General features: G+C 38.7%; 1 protein-coding gene across 11 annotated transcripts in view; it reads left to right on the forward strand.

Moving 5' to 3' along the window:
• ppip5k1a (diphosphoinositol pentakisphosphate kinase 1a) overlaps positions 1 to 19954 on the forward strand; it is a 254160-nt gene that overhangs the window by 201107 nt on the left and 33099 nt on the right. For 2 of the 11 annotated variants that reach the window (XM_059945950.1, XM_059945952.1), the window contains one exon: positions 3796 to 4075. The exons of the other annotated variants lie outside the window; for them this stretch is intronic. In XM_059945950.1, the coding sequence (XP_059801933.1) occupies positions 3796 to 4073 (278 nt within the window). In that variant the 3' untranslated portion in view covers positions 4074 to 4075. Of the gene's footprint in view, positions 1 to 3795; positions 4076 to 19954 lie in introns of those variants that run through there. 11 annotated transcript variants of the gene reach the window in all.

Genomic DNA, 19954 nt, shown 5'->3' on the forward strand with positions numbered 1-19954 from the left:
TTCATTTTTGTAAAAGTGCATACATCAAAGAAAGCTAAATAAGAATAAACAGATGCTATTCAACCAGTGAATCAAAATGTCACTGTCCCACTTAACAATTGCTTTTATAACTGAAAACTGTTCCATTTGTGAGTGCCACTTTCAAATTGAGCATTAATTTTTCTCCATTAATTATCACAAGTTCTTCCTTCCCTTCAGAAGGTGGTAATTGGCTGTACTTATACAGACCATACTAAGCAGTGTTTTCCTTACAAAGGACTTTCAGAAAGATAGTTGCATTCCATCCCTCCCAGAACTGAAAGAGAGAGAAAGAGAGCAATCCACCATAGCACATTGACTTTGAGATTGCTTGATACTTGTTGCTCCACAAAGAATCAAATTCAGCTTTCTTTTGAGAATCCCTGTTCTATTTTCAGAAGAAAGCAGTGTGTGCTTATTCACATAGTTTCCATTGTTTGAAGTGTATCTGAAGCTTTCAGAGGTATAAGTGAGTTTTCTATATAATGAAAAGGAATGATAATGTTGGGAGATACAGCTGATTCCCAGATATTTACTTGCAATTCTTGAGCAATTACTGGATATTTAACTGCAGTTTTCTCATCTAAAATGAGGAAGCATTTGAGATGGCATTAAGAGTAGGAATCAAGTACAGTGATACTAGAAAGTTAGTGAATCCTGTAGAATTTTTTCTGTTTCTGCTTAAATATGTAGAATGTGATCACATTTTCTTGCAAGTCCTAAAACAAGATAAAGAAAACCCAATTAAATAAATAATACAAAAACATTATACTTGTTCATTTATTTATTGAGAAAATGGATGCAATATTACATGTATTTGTTGGAAAAAGTATGAACCTCTGGGGCTATGCCTTCTACAAAAGCTATTTGGAGTTAGCTCCAATCAATGCGATGAGATTGGAGGTGTGGGTTGTAGAGATGCACAAATATATAAAAAGATGCACAAAGTCAGGTTACTGACAGAGTCTGTTCTTCTCAAGAGAGATCTGTTTTATGTGCACCATGCCTTGATCAAAACAACTTTCAGAGGACCTTAGAAGAAGAATTGTAGAGATGCATGAAGCTGGAAAAGACTAGAAAAGCATTTCTAAAGACCTGAATGTCCATCAGTCAACAGGAAGAGAAATTGTCTACAAATGGAGAAAGCTTGGTACTGTTGCTACACTCCCTATGAGTGGGCATCCTGCAAAGATCACACCAAGAGCACAACGTGCAATGTTGAAGGAGGTGAAAAAGAACCCAAGGGTAACAGCAAAAGACCTGCAGAAATCTCTAGAACTTGCTAAAGTCTCTGTTCACGTGTCTAGATTAAGAAAAACACAGAACAAGAATGGTGTACATGGAAGGACACCACGGAGGAAACCACTCCTCTCCAAAAATGAAACATTGCTGCACATCTCAAGTTTGCAAAATACCATCTGGATGTTCTACCATGCTTCTGGGGCAACATCATGTGGACAGATGAGACAAAAGTTGAACTTTTTGGCAGAAATGCACATTGCTATGTTTAAAGGAAAAAGGGCACTGCACACCAACACCAATACCTATCCCAACTGTGAAGCAAGATGGAAGGAGTATTATGGTTTGTGGCTGGTTTGCTGCCTCCGGGCCTCGACAACTTGCAATCGTTGAGAGAGCAATGAATTCAAAATTGTATCAAGACATTTTACAAGATAATGTCAGGGTAGCAGTCCGTCACCTGAAACTTAATAGAAATTGGATAATGCAACAAGACAATGATCCAAAAGATGAGTAAATGAACAGTGGAATGGCTTAAAAAGAAGAAAATTCATGTTTTGTAATGGCAGAGTCAAAGTCCTGACCTTAATCTTATAGAAATGTTGCGGAAGGTCCTGAAGTGAGTACTTCATGCAAGGAAGCCCACCAACATCCCACAGTTGAAGCAGTTTTATAAGGACGGATGGCCTAAAATTCCTCCTAGTCGATGTGCAGGATTGATCGACAGTTATCGGAAACATTTAGTTGAGGTTATTGCTGTACAAGGGGGTCACACCAGTTCTTGAAAGCAAAGGTTCACATACTTTTTCCAACAAATAAATGTAACATTGGATCAGTGTTCTCGGTAAATAAATGAACAAGTTTAATTTTGTGTGTTATTTATTTAATTGGGTTCTCTTTATCTTATTTTAGGACTTGTGTGAAGATCTGATCACATTTTAAGTCATATTTATGCAGAAATAGAGAAAATTCTACAGGGTTCATAAACTTTCTAACACCGCTGTAGATTAAGATATTGTAAGCTTCTCAATGCAAAAGATTTCATCCGATCTGAAGACTATTGATCCTCGCACCAATGTTGTTTTCCGTTTGTATGCAATCAAGAACATGTTGTTCCTACGGCTTCAAGGAACCTCTTTTCAATAAACATTAATTAGCTGAATAAAGCATTTCCCTACTCACTACATTAATAGAGATTTTCCTCCAATCCCACATTTTCTGACCAGTATTTAGTTTCCCACCATATCATTTACTTTTGCCCACTTGCAGTCAGTTGCTTTTTAAGAGGAGGGTCACCTCCTGGCAACACTAGTTGATCCGGATCACCTTGCCTGGTGCCTTGCTGCTGTAGGATCAGTGTGTGGAATTGGTTTTCAGAAAAGGGGAAAGCTTCCCTTTTGATGTTCATGCCAGAAAGTGAAGATGACTGCCATGTTATATTGGAAACATTCTCCATTCATTAAGAAGTTGGCATGTTTTGAAGCTGCTTAATTAAGCTACATTTACTGTCTACTGTGTGTGCCAGGTCAGCACTTGTAACCTGTGATCAAGGGTTCACCAGACTTTCCTGTTCGCCAATACCAATCCGACTTTGGTTTAGTTAATGTGTCAACAAATTAAATGCCATGTTTCCATTTGAATATCATGTGAGAATCCTATATTTTGCTAATGAAAAGCTAGTACATATTTTCATTTCATCACTGAAGTGCCTAAGGATCTTTCTCCTCTCCCTGTGAGATGATTGGTTTCTCAGGTTCCACAGCAGAGCCTTGAATAGAACTCCAATATAGCATTTGGGGCATGCTATACAGTCAGAGATTCGATAAGACCTTAAATTGAAATTAGTCTTCCTTCTCGAGCTTGAATGCCCTAGGTTATCAAAGACCCCATATTAATAGAATTTTTAAGAGCATTTTGGTCACATTGGAAGCACCTTTACTGATGCTATATGAAGGTTTTCTTTCTTAACTTCATATTCTCTTGTCAGATTCTAATCAGAATTTCCACTTTTGGCTTGCCTTAGTTGTTTGCCAATGAAAGAAGATCCTCCCATGTCTCACTCTACGAGTTGTGTGCAAACCTGACTGATACCCAGTGCCCTGCTAAAGGAGTTCAGCAATGCCTTGGGTGTTAACTTCCTAATGAACTGTTCCAATGAAGGCTTCATCTACCTGTTCATGTGGATTTCAAAGGCCTTGCTAAATAAAAAACAAATGAGTATCTCTTGATATCAGGACAGTTCCCCCTCAGTCGTTGATGTTTGTAGGATATACGTATGAAAAATCTGTTCACTCTATGAACCACTTATATTCTGAGGATGTGATCAAACAATAATTAAAAGCAGGTTTCCTTTTTCTTTTTGACTTCCCAGTTTAAGAAGTACATGTCTATGTTATTTTGGTCAGTAAGAGTTTTTTTCCCTCTTCCCCGTCACATACGGAGTTTAACAAATGTTTCCCCCTACAACTAAATGATTATTGTGTTCTTTTTAGTTGCCTTTTTAATTTTGATCTTCTCCTACTGGTGCCCACTCCCTAGATGTGTTGGATAATCGCTGCGTGGCACAATTGTTGAGGCGATTTTCAGCAGACAAGAGTTTCGCCCCGAATCTGGCCCTTGATGGTGCCTTGGCCCGGCACCTCCAGCAGTGCTCCTACCACATCCGGCTCTTCAAGAAGTGGCTGATCTCAGGGCAGGATGATATTGACTCCCTCTACGGTATCACCTGCACCTTACTGCTGCATGGTTGGCTTTGGGCGAATCTTGTTTCAGGCCATTGCAGCAATGATGCAGCTTGCAGATCTGCATCCATATGAGCTTTGCTGAGAAAAATAGGGAGGGTGGGAGGGGATGATTCTTGCCTCAATAACCTGCAGATTGCAACATTTTTACAACAACAAAAGACCAAAGCTGCTTGCTGAATTTTAAGATTGTGTGTAGAAAGCTGCCAGTACTAACACAATGTTAAGTGTATTTTGACAGGTTAAAAATCAGACCACATATCAACTAATACTATTTCATGATTGTATGGATGCATTTAGATGATTACCAGAGATTAATCCCAGGATACTGATTCACAACAGAAAGTGAGGTAACATTTCATTGGTGAACTTTTGTCCTGCTGTTACCATGAATCTGGAAACATAAATCTATCTTTGAGAACATTTTCCGGTATCTACAATATTTTGGTGGTTTTTACACACAATTTATTCACACAATTATTTGGAAGTCTGATTTTTAACCATTAACTTTAACTGCTGTGTACAAACATGTACACAAGTATACAAGCAATACAGTGTTAGAGATGGTGAGTAATGATGGCTGTGTTGGACAGCAGTATGTGTAGGCTACTTACATCCTGTCTGGTGATAAAGTCTTGTGGTTCACTCTGCCATTTATCAGCCAAGAGGAGCAGCAATCCTTTTCTTCTTTTGGCTGTCTGCCTGCCTGTTTTGTTTTAAACCCCAGTACATTTTAAGTGATAAAGACTTGTTGCCGATGAAGGTTTTCTTGCAGGGAATATATGGAACAGTCCTGCACAGGAATAGGCCCTTCAGTCAAACATGTGTCGAACTATCAAATGCCCAACTAAATTAATTCTTTCTGCCAACGCACAAGGTGATGTGTGGGATTTGAGGGCATTCTGTACTTCTTCACAACTTCCCTCCGAATTAGTGGCTGAATTAAAATGGCTTGCTCTTGGGGGAATGAGCAAGCAATAAATGCTGTTGAATAACCAAAGTCATAGAAAGTTGCATGATCCTGCAATTTTTAACTTGAAATCAATAGTACTTAGCAAAAGTAATAAAAAAGAAATAAAAACATTCTAGAATAAATCCATTTCAGGCATGGGTTATTAAGAGGAGAGTTTGCTGAATTTAATTCCAAACAAATTACTTTTTATTTTTCTTCTGGCTGTAATCCAACCTTGCAATCATGACATTTTAGCTGTAGAAATGGAAGCATTAGAACCTAACATCCATTTAAAAATAAATCCCTGCATGTAGCTCACGTATTAAAGGCTTGGGGACTTTCACATTGTCTTCTGATGCTTCAGCAATAGTCACTGCATGATCGAGCCTCGCAAATTAAGTGGCCCCTCATTTCATTCCATTTCTAACCAAGTTATCATTGTAGCTTCAGTTGGCCTTTGTCCTGAGTTGGGCAAATAGCAAAGGATAGTGCACCAATGATATCTGATGAAGATGAGGAGGAAAAATTAACTGGAGAAATGTCTCGAGCTGACTAGATCTTTCAGTGTTTCAACACCAGTCATTTGCAGAGCTTTGAATTTCTTACTTAGTCTGTACTTTTACTTCATAGTTCTATTTATCACATTCGCCAATTTTTGAGTTCCCTATTTGTATGCAATTGTTTTTATTCTGTTCTACATGCTTGTTATTGCTTTCTTTTTTATCTGCAATTCCAAAATTTTCTAATTCCTTTGGGAAGGGAGAATTTAAGCAGAAAGAAATACTGCGTGATAAAGTAATATTTCATAATTTGTGATAAAATGATGTTATCTAAAGTGACCATGAACATTATATCAAAATATGACCCACTTTCCCTTAAGGTAACTGAAAATCGTCCTTTAAATATTCTAGAGCAATTTTTTTTTGTAAATACTAGCATATGGAGCAGTGTTCTTAGTCTGCATTTCTAATAAAATAAAGATGAATGTTCTGACTATCATAGGCTACAGTTTTTATTGATCTCCGGGAAATTGCTGTGTGCTCTTAAAGTCAGAGAAAGGAAGGCCACCTCAGGCAATCACATAAATGTGGTACTTCCATACAAGATTAGAAAATCTCCCTATGGATAAATACTTCAGGACCAGAAAGTTTTAAATAAAGCAATATCTTCTAGATGAAATGTTTCCTCTACCCCTGTGAATGGAAAGTGGTTGAACGTTTGGAGTATCTGAGGAAATGGTTTCTGCACTCATTCTGCTTGAGGCTTGGACAGAGCTGTTTATGTATACCTTTTATATTTTTAAACCAGAGAGCTTTCCCCTCTCCTCACTCGGTTTCAGTTCCTTCCTTGTAAATGATTCTCAAACAAGACCTATATCGGATACCATGCTTAATATTTGGAGGAATCATTAGCTTTTGCATCATGCCACAAGTTTTTTACTGCAGCGTCTCTTTTAAACCAAGATAAATTTGAAAAATATTCAGGCTCTTTCTTTCTTTTTCAATCTTTTTATTGAATTTCATATATAAAAAAACATAATATAATAATAAATAGGTTATAAATGCATAAGACTTGAAATTGAATTAATAGTAGGATAACAATATCCTATTAAAATATCGACAGAAAAACATAGTACATTATCAATCAAGTCTATAATAATTATATGAAAAAAATAAAAATAATCATCAAAAGAAAAAGAAAAAATTATAAAAATACAGGCAAAAAATATAAAAAAAATACTAAACTAAACTAACATGGGCAATACTAACAGTTTATTTGTATATGATAGTGCCAAAAACTCCGGAACTCCATACCTGAACAAGAATAAGTAAAGAGAAGGTCTGGAAGAGGCCAAATTAATTCATATGAAAATGTCGAATGAACGGTCCCCAAGTTTCTTCAAATTTAATTGATGAGTCAAAAATAGTGCTTCTAATTTTTTCCAAGCTCAGAAAAGAAATAGTTTGAGAGAACCACTGAAACATGGTAGGAGGATTTACTTCTTTCCAATTTTGTAATATAGACCTTCTGGCCATTAATGTTACAAAAGCAATCATTCGTCTAATTGAAGGGGAAAACTGATTATCATCCTCATTTGGTATACCAAAAATTGCAGTAATAAAATGAGGTTGTAAATCGATATTCCAAATTGAGGAAATGGTAGCAAATATGTCCTTCCAATAGTTATGTAAAGTGGGACATGACCAAAACATGTGGGTCAATGAAGCCACATCTGAATGACATCTGTCACATTGAGGGTTAATATGAGAATAGAATCGAGCAAGCTTATCTTTAGACATATGAGCTCTATGTACAATTTTAAATTGTATTAAAGCATGTTTAGCACATATAGAAGAAGAATTAACCATTTGTAAAATTTTTTCCCATTTTTCTATTGATATATTATATTGAAGTTCTTTTTCCCATTCTTGTTTAATTCTACCTGATATTTCTGGTTGTATCTTCATAATCATATTATAAATAAAAGCCACTAATCCCTTCTGATAGGGATTTAAGGTAAAAATCATACCTAAAAAGTCCATTGAAGTTGAATTGGGGAAGGATGGTAGAATTTTATGTAAAAAATTTCTAATTTGTAAATATCTGAAAAAGTTAGATTTAGGTAACTCAAATTTGTTGGAAAGTTGGTCGAAAGACATCAAACTACCTTCAAAGAAGAGATCACAAAAGCATTTTATACCTTTCCTTTTCCATATGCTAAAGGCTTGATCTGTCAAAGAAGGTTTGAAAAAAAAATTAAGTAAAATAGGGCTATCAAGAACAAAGTTTTTCAGTGTAAAAAAATTGCGAAATTGAAACCAAATTCGTAATGTATGTTTGACAACCGGGTTGGATATCTGTTTATTGAATTTAACTAAATCGGCAGAAAGAGAAGAACCCAGAACGGAGAATAGAGAATATCCCTGTGCCTCATTGCATTCTAAATTTACCCACTGTGGGCACAATGGTGAATCTAAATCTGATTTCCAATAAATTAAGTTACGAATATTATTCGCCCAATAGTAAAATCTAAAGTTAGGTAGAGCTAAACCACCATCTTTTTTAGATTTTTGTAATTGCCTTTTACTTAACCTAGGATTTTTATTTTGCCACACAAATGAAGAAATTTTTGAATCAATGTTATCAAAAAAAGATTTAGGAATAAAAATTGGTAAAGCTTGAAATAAATATAAAAATTTCGGTAGAATCATCATTTTAATAGCATTAATCCGACCAACTAGGCACTTTCTGATACTTGTTATTAGGCATGATGTATTACATAGTTAAGGATTTACAGACTGTAGCCCTGAACTATCTATATCCATCCCTCTCTCTTTGCTACTTTTTTTAAGAGATACAGTGTGGAATAGGCCCTTCCAGCCTGTGCACCATCTATAACCCCTGATATAACCCAGGCCTAATCACAGATTAATTTACAAAGACCAATTAACCTTCTCCCTGCTACATCTTTGGACTGTAGGAGGAAACTGGAGCACCCTGACAAAGCCCCCATATTCCAAGGGGAGGAAGTACAAACTCCTTATAGAGGACTCTGGGTTTGAACTCTGAACTCAGATGCCCTGAGCTCTAATAGCCTAACACTAACCGTTGTGGTGCCATGGAGCCCCAAAGCACATCTCCCCTCTGTGCTGGGTTTCATGGGGAGATGGGTGGACAGACAGGATATGTGGGGTGGTATTGTGGGTCTTTTTTTTTGGACCCTCGCTCTGTTTCTCTGCCTCTTTAATGTATTTCTATTTAACTTAAAGTTAACTTGCGATTCACAAGTTTGAATCGTTCAAATAGAACTTTTCTTCTATTTCCCTTCGTGAAATAAAAATGACTTTGGTCCCTATCAGTGACACTGCAGAGTATGATCTGGGGTTCACATTCTTACTGGCTGTAAGATGGTATAATTGATTAGCAGTTTCTCTCGAATAGCTCATGAGGTCAACTTAGGGATAGCAAGTATGGTTTAGCACTGTTGTTGACCCAGACACCACCAATCCATTTGTAAACCTCACTGGTCAAGCTTGGGTATCTGAATCCTTTTTTTTCTCCTCGTGTTTCTTTCTCTCATTTGCTTCCATTTGTTTTCGTCCAGCCTGTGAGGTTTAGTAAAAACACTCAGCTTAATTAATAATACCTTTCCAACTTGATTGTTGAGGGCAAGTGATCTGCCACAGTGGGCCTGTGCGGAATTGTAACAAGATGCTTAGTCAGAGGCAATATTGCATGTAGGGATGTCCGAAGGGAAGGATTTGCTCATTGGGAATATGTTAGTTATATGATTTTGCTCAGTTTTCAAACATTTATTTATTATCAAAGTAAACAAATCTGAAAATCTTCTCTGGGTAGCCATGAAACCAGGAAAGAAAAGGAAGTCAGCCAATTATCAACCCCCAAAACCACCCCTGCACAAAAAAATGAACAAAAACGGAACAGACATATCAAGCCCTAAATCTCTCCCCCCGCACAAAATAAAGCAAACAAAACGGAACAGGCATGTCGATCCCCAAATCCCTCCTCCTGCACAAAAAAAAGGAACAAAACAGAACAGGCACATTGACCCCCGAATCCTTCCTCCTGCAGAAAATAAAACAAACATATTGGAACAGGCTCATCAAACCACCCCCCCCCCCATCCCTTTTCCCACACAAAAAACTGAACAAAGTGGAGCAAGCGTATTGACCATTAAATCCCTCCTCCCGCACAAAAGAAACAAGAAAGATCAAGCGAAAAGCACAGAATATAAAAAATTAGAAAACTGAAAATGTCTATAGTCCAAGACCACATCCAAAACACAGAAAACCTGGGAAACACTGTCCGGGTGCGGCAGCAGACCTTTCAGTCTCTGTAGCAGAGCCATCAAAAGGCAGCCATCCCTCCTCGGCACTTGCTTCAATGCTTCACTCTCCCTCATTTTAATTGGCAAACAGTGGAAGCTTTAATCTGTGAAGTAGAGTTCAACAGCAGCTTGTGCCCTATCCCACAGGCCTCACGCCATGAGGTTCCCACATGCTACCTCTGCGTCCCGGAATCCTTGCAAAGACGGCAGAATGTTGGAACCCCAAAATGATCTCCAAGCAGCTCCAACAATTCCAGAGTCACATCTAAAATGAAAAACAAATGTTAAAAGACATAAAAGAAGTGAAATATGTGGTTTCATGATCTATCCAGGAGATGTCAATCGAAAGAGCATTGTATGCAGGCACCATCTTGACTGGAGAGGTTATTCAACCTCTCAAATTGATACTTGAATCCTTTACCAAGTGAAAACAAATGTTATTTTAATCAATAAAACTTGGATAGTCCACAGTCTCAATACATTAGTTGTACTGGAGTGGAAGATTTTTCCAACTGTTGGATATTACTTCTTTTAATCTCCCAATATGCTCTTAATGTATTTTTAGATGTCACTTAGTGCAATAAATTATCCAGTGAACCTAAGAGTTTAAGTGGAAAGTGGAAAGTGGGCCTGGCATGTTTAAAGTATGTGGGGAGCAACACCTGGTGAACCATCAAATAGGAGACTATCAAAGTTATGAGTTGAGCAGCGTTTCTTTTGACTGCTATTTCTAAATCCATTCACTGATCTACAGGGCTGCACCAGGTCACTTGGTATTTTGTATCATTACTGAGATAAATTGAATGGTGGAATAGCCTGTTCTGACTCAGTCCTAAATAGGCCATCATCAGCAAAGGTACACCTTGAAAATGGGGATACTTTTATTTGGTTCGTTGGTGCAAGGTGAGCATTTATTACCCATCCCTACCTGAACGTAAGCAGGTGGTTGAGAGCTACTGCATTGTGGAGCTTCAAATTCTGAAATTCGTTTGCTTTGTCATTGCTAGAAGAGGCATAGCAAAAGCTATAAAAAAAACTTTGAGCTGTTGCAGGCATGTAAAATAACTTCACATTGTAACTGATAATAGAGCAGCCCTGGCCAAATAAGATGCATTGCATGTGGAATGTATGGCAGTTATTGCATTGGTGTGGTTTGTGATGTTTGTGAATCACAATTTCCCAGTTTTATGGCTTTGTTGTTACCACTTTGGTGTCTCCCTAACAACAGCTTAGGACCATGTGCATGTTGCTGTAAAACACTGCCATGACAGACTTGTTTGCATTTTTGATGTGAATTAAGGCTGGTTTTTCAGATTGTAGATTATATAGAGCTACAATGGGTATAATGGGTTAAATGGTTTAATTGTTATTGATGCCATCAGTTTCTGGTTGATTTTCATCATGGTGTATTTTGTTTAACATTTATTGCTATTATATTTATATCTGCATTTACAGAGTTTGTTTACAGTTAACAGTTCCTGATATTTAAAGTTTACAGTTATTGTTCCATAAATTTGCTAAGCATACCTGCAAAAAAAGAATCTCAGGGTTGTATGTGGTGGCACGTATGTATTCTGATAATATTTTTTTCTTTTAACTTTCGATTTGAACTTTGAGAAACTTGATTGAAACACAGTATTAATATTTCACTGATCCCATAATGACATTTGCCCACTTAGGTCTCTTGGATGGAGCTGATGTTTATTCCTGAGTACGATTTTAGTTTGTATTTTTTTTTGTGTGTGTGTGATGAAGTAACATTTTCTTCATCTGTTTTGTATGGTAAATCCTTTTTTGTCTGATTCAGGATTAAATTTTTCAGCAAGAACTTTGACAAATAATTTAGCTTTTTTTTCATCTGCAATTCTCTTTGCTGTTCTCAGCTCAGACAGTTGTAGAATGCTGTGTTCAATACTGCTGATGCAGAGTTCTGTGTTGTATCACTACCACTGGAAATTAGGTGTGTTTGATTGATGCTGATTCCCCAGATAAAATGTTCTCTGCTGTTTGAACTGATCTGTGAGGAGTAGGCACTTGGATGCAATGTTAGTACTGAATGCCAGGAGGATGGAAGGACATTATTACAAAAACTACATTTTAAAACAAATCAGGTACCAAACCAAACTCTGTGGGATTCTAGACTAGTCAGACTTTACACTGGTTTTCTGGACTTACAACGTGATGCCAGGATTAGACAGTTTGTTAGGGTGAACCCAGAGCCATGGCCTCAAGCCGTGGATAGGTCTGAGATCATGTGGTGGCTTTGATCTTGGGAGCAGTTAAGAGCATGGAACAGCCTACTGTTTCTTCAGCAAGAGCAGGTTCACCTGAAAGTCTGGCCCACCTCTGTTTGAACCAAGGGCATAGAGTCATAGAGCACTACAGCACAGAAACAGGCCCCTTGTTCCATCTAGTCCACCTGGACCATAGCCCTGCATATCCCTGCTGTTCAAACATTTGCAAAGAAGAGTGAGTAATGTTTCTTCAGTTATTCACACACCAAGGGCTTTTAATTAATTTACTTTCCTGCTTTCCATCTACCCTCCCTGCAACCAACCCAGCGCATTATCACATGCTATCTTCTAGCTAGAATCAGAGTCAAACTGTATGGAAAGAGTCCCATCAGCCCAACTTGTCCATGCTAGCCAAGATTCCCATCCAAGCCAGTCCAATTTGCCAACTTTTGGCCCATATACTTGTAAAACCTTTCCTATCCAAATATCTGCTCAAGTTAAATGTTATAATATTTTGAAAGTACCTACCTGAACCAATTCCTCTGGCAGCTCATTCCATAGACCAGCCAATCTTGAGTGAAAAAAGTTGCCCTTCAGGTTCCTATTAAATGTCTTCCCTCGTTTCCCCCCCCCCACCTTAAACTTCAGCCCTCTAGTTCTATATGTTTCATAATACACTAGGTTTTGCATTATGTGCTACAGGTTGGATGCGTCACTAGTACTTTAATCCTCAGTATTATGAGGTTGCCTTGAGGAAGCCACAGACGGTACATAGAAAAGAAGTCCTTGAGAGTGATTGTATATATTTCAGAGGTACTGGTTGTTTTAAGTTGTTATTGTCAGCTACATAGCGGGTGCATCTACTTTAGAACTGGAACAATGTTGGTGGGATGCTACTGAAACATTGATAATGTGCCATAAATATGTCCCCTCTAGCAGCCATTATGATCCCTTTATAGAGGCCATTTTCAGGCCTCGATACACTTTTTGGCCTGTTTTTGTGTCTCATGCCACAGGTGTCACATGAATTCCTTGTGCCTTTGATCTGTGTACTGCCTCTTAAACAGTTCTTTTCCTATGTCCATATAATGCCATTTTGTTATTTTCCAAAATCCCAAACATGGTTTGATTTTTTTCTCTCTCTCATGGTTACACCTCGAGCACTTAACAAAAACTCTTCCATTAAAATAGATGCATTTTCTCCAGTTGCATCAAAGATGTAGGGCAGGGGTGTCAAACTCATTTTAGGTCACGGGCCGGATTGAGCAAAATGCAGCTTCATGCGGGCCGGATCAGTCGGGCGCGTGCGAACGCAGCTTTCATTGCCTCCGTTTTTTCAGCCTGCTCTCATGTGTCTCAGTCTCTGCTATAACTACAAAGTGTTTCACTTTACAAATTCCGTTTCTTATGAAGAAGACTGCCGAGCAAGATTGCCGAATAAACACTAAAATCCCTGAAAACCTGGTACCTGAATAAACTCAGCATTGGCCATAGCATACACCATAGGCGCTTCGATTACTGGGGCCAGCTTTAATAGTAATTAGATATTATCTCGCAGGCCAAAGATACTTCCACCGCGGGCCTTGAGTTTGACATATATGATGTAGGGGAAAGTGTTCTTGGAAAGGCTTTGTTATGCTTATTTGGAAGATGATGAGATCTCAAGGCATTGATTACAGATGTGCAGCAATTTTTCCTGTTGCTCCTTTGACCAATTTTGAGTAATTTCCATTACCAGCTCTGCCCTTTGTGCGTGTTAGTTTTTGAAGAGAGTTATCAATAATCCTTCATGCTGTTGACTGTACAGTGCAGCATGCCACAGAAGGATATGAAGCAAGGAAAATCATGGGTACTGTGAGAAGGGTCAGAGCAAGTTCAAATATAATTGTCATTCAACCATACACATGAATGCAGCCAAATGAACCAGTGGGGCCAAGGTGAAAAACACTGTACCAACAGTTACACACTGCACGTCTAGCACATATAATTATGATAGCAGAAAAATAGAAATAAAAAAAATAATATAGCCCAATTCCCTGAGTGTCATGGCCTGTATAGTGATGGTGCAAGGAAGCTGTCCTGGAGCCACGTTTCTGCAAGAACAGCTCACTGCAGCACTCATCTCACACAAGTGATGCTATGCTGCAGACAAACGCAATCCAGCTTGTCTTAACCGAGCAACACTGCAGGGCAGCACCAACTGAATCAGCCAGCTCCCATCTCAGTATGGCAAACCACCACAATGAAGCAAGATTGTTGCCCCAATGCAAACATGAAATAATATCCCTATTGTTGAAGAATGTTCCCTCATCCCTGCTGGAAAGGGTGTGTGTGAATGTAAGGGGCACATTGCCCTCTGCCACTTCCCATTCTCCAAGCTTGTACATGGGAGAATTTCTGTGTCCTAGGAGAGTGAGATAGAGTATGGATGTACAAACCCCATTTCCAGAAAAGTTGGGATATTTTCCAAAATGCAATAAAATCAAAAATCTGTTATATGTTAATTCATGTGAACCCTTATTTAACTGACAAAAATACAAAGAAAAGATTTTCAGTAGTTTTACTGACCAACTTAATTATATTTTGTAAATATACACAAATTTAGAATTTGATGGCTGCAACACACTCAACAAAAGTTGGGACAGAGTTAAAATAACATTGAAAAGTGCACAGAATATTCAAGTAACACCAGTTTGGAAGACTCCACATTAAGCAGGCTAATTGAGAGCAGGTGAGGTATCATGACTGGGTATAAAAGTAGCGTCCATCAAAGGCTCAGTCTTTGCAAGTAAGGATGGGTCGTGGCTCACCCCTTTGTGCCAAAATTCGTGAGAGAATTGTTAGTCAGTTCAAAAGGAACATTTCCCAATGCAAGATTGCAGAGAATTTAGGTCTTTCAACATCTACAATGCATAATATTGTGAAAAGATTCAGAGACATCTCGGTGTGTAAAGGGAAAGGTCAGAAACCACTGTTGAATGCGCGTGATCTTCGAGCCCTCAGGCGGCACTGCCTAAGAAACTGTCATGCTATTGTGACAATTATAGCCACCTGGGCTCGGGAGTACTTTGGAAAACCATTGTCACTTAACACAGTCCATCGCTGCATCCATAAATACAACTTGAAACTGTATTATGCAAGGAGGAAGCCATACATCAACTGTATGCAGAAACGCTGGCAAGTTCTCTGGGCCCGAACTCATCTCAGATGGACTGAAAGACTGGAACCGTGTGTTGTGGTCAGATGAGTCCACATTTCAGCCAGTTTTCGGAAAAAACAGGCGTCGAGTTCTCCGTGCCAAAGATGAAAACGACCATCCTGATTGTTATCAGCGAAAGGTGCAAAAGCCAGCATCTGTACTGGTGTGGGGGTGCATCAGTGCCCACAGCATGGGTGAGTTGCATGTATGTGAAGGCACCGTTGACTCTGAGGCATATATTAGGATTTTAGAGAAGACTTATGTTGCCTTCAAGGTGACGTCTCTTCCCGGCTTATTTCAGCAGGACAAGGCCAGACCACATTCTGCACGGGCTACAACAGCGTGGCTTTGTAGACACAGAGTGCGTGTGCTTGACTGGCCTGCTGCCAGTCCAGATCTATCTCCTATTGAAAATGTATGGCGGATCATGAAGAGGAGAATCACAACGGAGACCACGGACTGTTGAGCAGCTGAAGTCTTGTATCAAGCAAGAATGGACAAAATTTCCAATTGCAAATTATGACAATTAGTATCCTCAGTTCCAAAACGATTAAAAAGTGTTATTAAAAGGAAAGCTGATGTAACACAATGGTAAACATGCCTCTGTCCCAACTTTTGTTGAGTTTGTTGCAGCCATCAAATCCTAAATTTGTGTATATTTACAAAATGTAATTAAGTTGGTCAGTAAAACTATTGAAAATCTTTTCTTTGTACTTTTGTCGGTTAAATAAGGGTTCACGTGAATTAACATATCACACATTTTTGTTCTTATTGCATTTTGGAAAATATCCCAACTTTTCTGGAAATGGGGTTTGTACATCTTGTACATGTTCTTTAAATCTTAATTCAATAGAGGAGAAGTATCATAGCCAGTAATTCATACATTTTAAGGATTTGCTGTGCAAGGTCATCAAGTAAACGAGATATCTCTGTCTCGTTCTGCTGATCTAATTGAAAGGACAACAAATGGAAACTTCCCTGACCACAGAGCTTGTAGATGGAGGAATAATTCTTCCCTGTATTAATTCTGCCGAGGTTGTGTACAATGTGAATGTAACAGTGTAAGTAAGGGGTGGGGAGGTGGTGGTTGATAGCTGGACTAGTTGTTTGTAAGGGATTTGTATGTTCTCCCCATGATCGTGTGGGTTTTTTCTGGGTGCTCCGCTTTCTGCCCACATTCCAAAGACATACGGGCTATGGTTAGTAAATTATGGGCATGCTATGTTAGTGCCAGAATTGTGATGACACTTGTGGGCTGCCTCTAGCATAATCCTTACTATTTGATTCAACACCAAACAATGCATTTCACTGTATGTTTTGTATTTCAATGAATATGTGACAAATAAAGCTAATCTTTAATCTTTAGTAATCCAGAAACCTGAACTTCTGATCCAAAGGTGCAGACTGAAATCCCAGCATGATAATTAGGATATTTGAACTCCATTTACTCTCTCATGGGGTGTAGGAATTTCTGGCAAGGACAGTATTTAGTATTTGTAGTCAGTTACCGATTGCTTCACATTGATGGGTCTGCTGTTCTTTATAGGCTAGACTAGGTATGGATGGCAGATTTACTTTCCTGAAGGTTTTGAAAACCAGCTTGCTTAGCAATGGTTTAAGTGGCTCCAAGGTCATCATTCTGTAGACTAACTTTCAGAGTTTCTGCAGCTCATGTTATCAGTCTTTGTTATACGCGATTTTTCATGTGTTCTGCTATATTTCTTTATTTTTCTGTGGGTGCCTGAAAGAAAATGAATCTCAAGGTTGTATTTGCTACACGTACTTGGATAATGAATTTACTTTGAACTTTGATGCAGTTTTGACCTGAAGCGTCAAGAATTCTTTCCCCTGCTCCCACATCCCCATCCTACAGATGTCATTCAAATCCTCTGGGTTCCTTTAGCAGGCAGTGTGTGGCTCTAGCTTCGGCATCTGCGGTCTCTTGTGTCTCTCTTGTGTACATCCCTAAAACAGCTTCTTTTTCCAGATTCATACAATGGCTACTAGACAGTGCCAGACACCTTTGAAGTCCTGACCTTAGGTGCTGTCTGTTTGGTGGTTGTCTGTTCTGCCTGTGGCTGTTTGGGTTTCCTCCAGGGGCTCCAGTTTCCTCCAACATCCCAAAAATATGTGTCGATAGGTTAATGGCTGCTGTTAATTGCCCTATTATGCAGGTATGTGGGAAGAATTTTTAAAAAATACAAAAAAAAAATGTTAAATCAATGTAAGTTGGTATTGGCAGAATGGGCTGATATCTTACTTTTTATAATTTGAGTTTACATTCTCCTGCTACTGTAGTGGATTTTGAAATCAAGTTTCCAGATCAGAAGTCTAAATGTCAGGATGCAGCCCTAGCAATAAAACAAAGTCCTCTGCTGGAGTTTTCTACTCCAACTGGAGTAGAAAAACGTAGAAAGTTTCTGAGAATCCCTTCAATGGGGTATACCGAAGCCCAGTGTACAGGGCAGAGAAAAGGTTCTAAGAATCCCTTCAATGTGGTATACCGAAGCCCAGTGTACAGGGCAGAGCAAAGGTTCTAAGAATCCTTTCAATAGAGTATACCCAAGTCCAGCGTACAGGACGGAGGAAAGACTGTCAAATATCTGTCCCATTTGTGTGGAAAAACAACAAGTCCCACATGGACCTTATCAACCACCTTGGAGTACTAAGTCTTAGTGTGGCAACAAGTCATCGTTTAATTCAAGAGGAGATGAATTAAGGCTTGGTAGGTCTAAAACAAAAGCCAAGACTATAAGAAATAGGAGCAGAATTTGGCCATTCAGCATATTAAGTCTGTTCTACTATTCCATCATAGTTGATTTATATTCCCTCTCAACCCCACATAATAAAAATCTATAAATTACAGTAAACATATATATTTAAAAAGCTAAATTAAATAAGTATTGCAAAAGGAGTAAGAAAAAATAAGTAGTGAGGTAGTGTTAATGGGTTCAATGTCAGTTTAGAAATTTGATGGCAGAGGGGAAGAAGCTATTCCTGAATTGTTGAGTGTATGCCTTCAGGCTCCTCACCCACATCCTCCCTGACGGTAGCAGTGAGAAGAGGGCATGTTCTGCGTGATGAGAGTCGTTAATGATGGATGCTGCCTTTTTGAGGCTTTGCTCCTTGAAGATGCCCTGGATGCTGGGGAGGCAAGTGCCTGTGATGAAGCTGACTGACATCACAACTTTCTGCAGCTTATTTCAATCCTGTAATCCTGTGCAATATTTCTTCCCCCCCCCCACCCCATTCTAGATGGTGATGCGGCCAGTCAGAATGCTAACAGTACACCTGTAGAAATTTGCGAGTATCTTTGGTGACATACCAAATCTCTTCAATCTCCTAATGAAATATACTTTCTTTGTAAGTGTATCAATATGCTGGGTCCAGGATAGCTCCTCAGAGATGTTGACACACAGGAACTTGAAATTCCTCACCCTTTCCACTACTGATCCCTCAATGTGTACCTTCATCTTCCCCTTTCTGAAGACTGCAATCAATGCTTTGGTCTTACTGGCCAAATGCTCCTTGTATGTTAACTGTTTCATTCCTGGGATAATTCTCATGATCGTTCTCATCTAGACAAATATGAAACTATAAATTACTATCAAAACTGGTTTTATTCATTAATTGCTAGAAAAAATAGCATCTCAGAGAGCATCTGTGGAAAGAGAAATGGTTAGTGTTTCAGGTTAGTAACCCTTAATCAGAACTAGCGAAAGATCCTGTACATGAAACATTAGTTGTTCCTCTTTCCGTAGATGCTGTCTGGTCTGCTGAGTTTTCCAGTGTTTTCTGGTTTCTTTTCCGCCTTCTGACCCAGGACTAGGACTAAGTATCAGTCAATCTGTCCACACCAATAGTGTTGTTGAATGAAGAATTAGTGGTTGAATATCTTGTGCCTAACAGGTATCAAAGCAATGATTAGGAGATCTATTTTGGGAACAGTGTGTGGAAATTTTTGTCCTATTCTTTGTGGACCATTGCAACATCAACGAACAGTACTGTTCAAACTATAAATTATGTGGGTTACGCTGCATTCAAGCCTACAATATGTTATCATTATCACTTCCCACCATCTGCTGTGCTCCATATAAGCAGCTTTTACAGAGCTCCTCTATCATTCTCCCTGATAGAAGTTAAATCAAGCTTTGCTCTGAACCTAAAACCAGTAAAATTCACCTCAAGTGTAACAAATGATCTCTAGTCACAAACCAGCTGACTCCAACATCAGTTTCTGATCATTGTAAACACTGTTTCCCCCCCCCAAGCTGTGTGGGGGTGCGGACGCAGTAACTGAAATGTTCCCGTGCAAGTAGCCTTTGTTGCCATGTGGCTGGAATATTCTTTTATATCACATTTTATTAAAGTGCCGCACAGTTCTCAGGCTGTGTGTTTTAAAAAATAATTCATGCTCAGAGCAATGGTTGGTCCATGAAGCTGTAAGTTTAAAAAAAAGTTTAGAGGGACGTTGTTTATAAAACACTAACATAGCCCATTTTACAATTGCTTTGCATGCATTAGATAATATATCTGAGCATCTTTTACAGTTTGTAGGGGTATATTCTGATGTTCAGTTCTTTCCCCTGTCCCCTCCTCATATTATTGAAATTAAAACTCAATATGTCACTTATTTCAATGAATTCTGTACATGGAACTCAGGATAGTGGAATTCCACATTTCCGTTAACATTCCCTCAACACACAAGCTTTTTGAGGCCTC

This window comes from Hypanus sabinus, chromosome 21, assembly GCF_030144855.1.
Source record: "Hypanus sabinus isolate sHypSab1 chromosome 21, sHypSab1.hap1, whole genome shotgun sequence".
Taxonomy (NCBI): domain Eukaryota; kingdom Metazoa; phylum Chordata; class Chondrichthyes; order Myliobatiformes; family Dasyatidae; genus Hypanus; species Hypanus sabinus.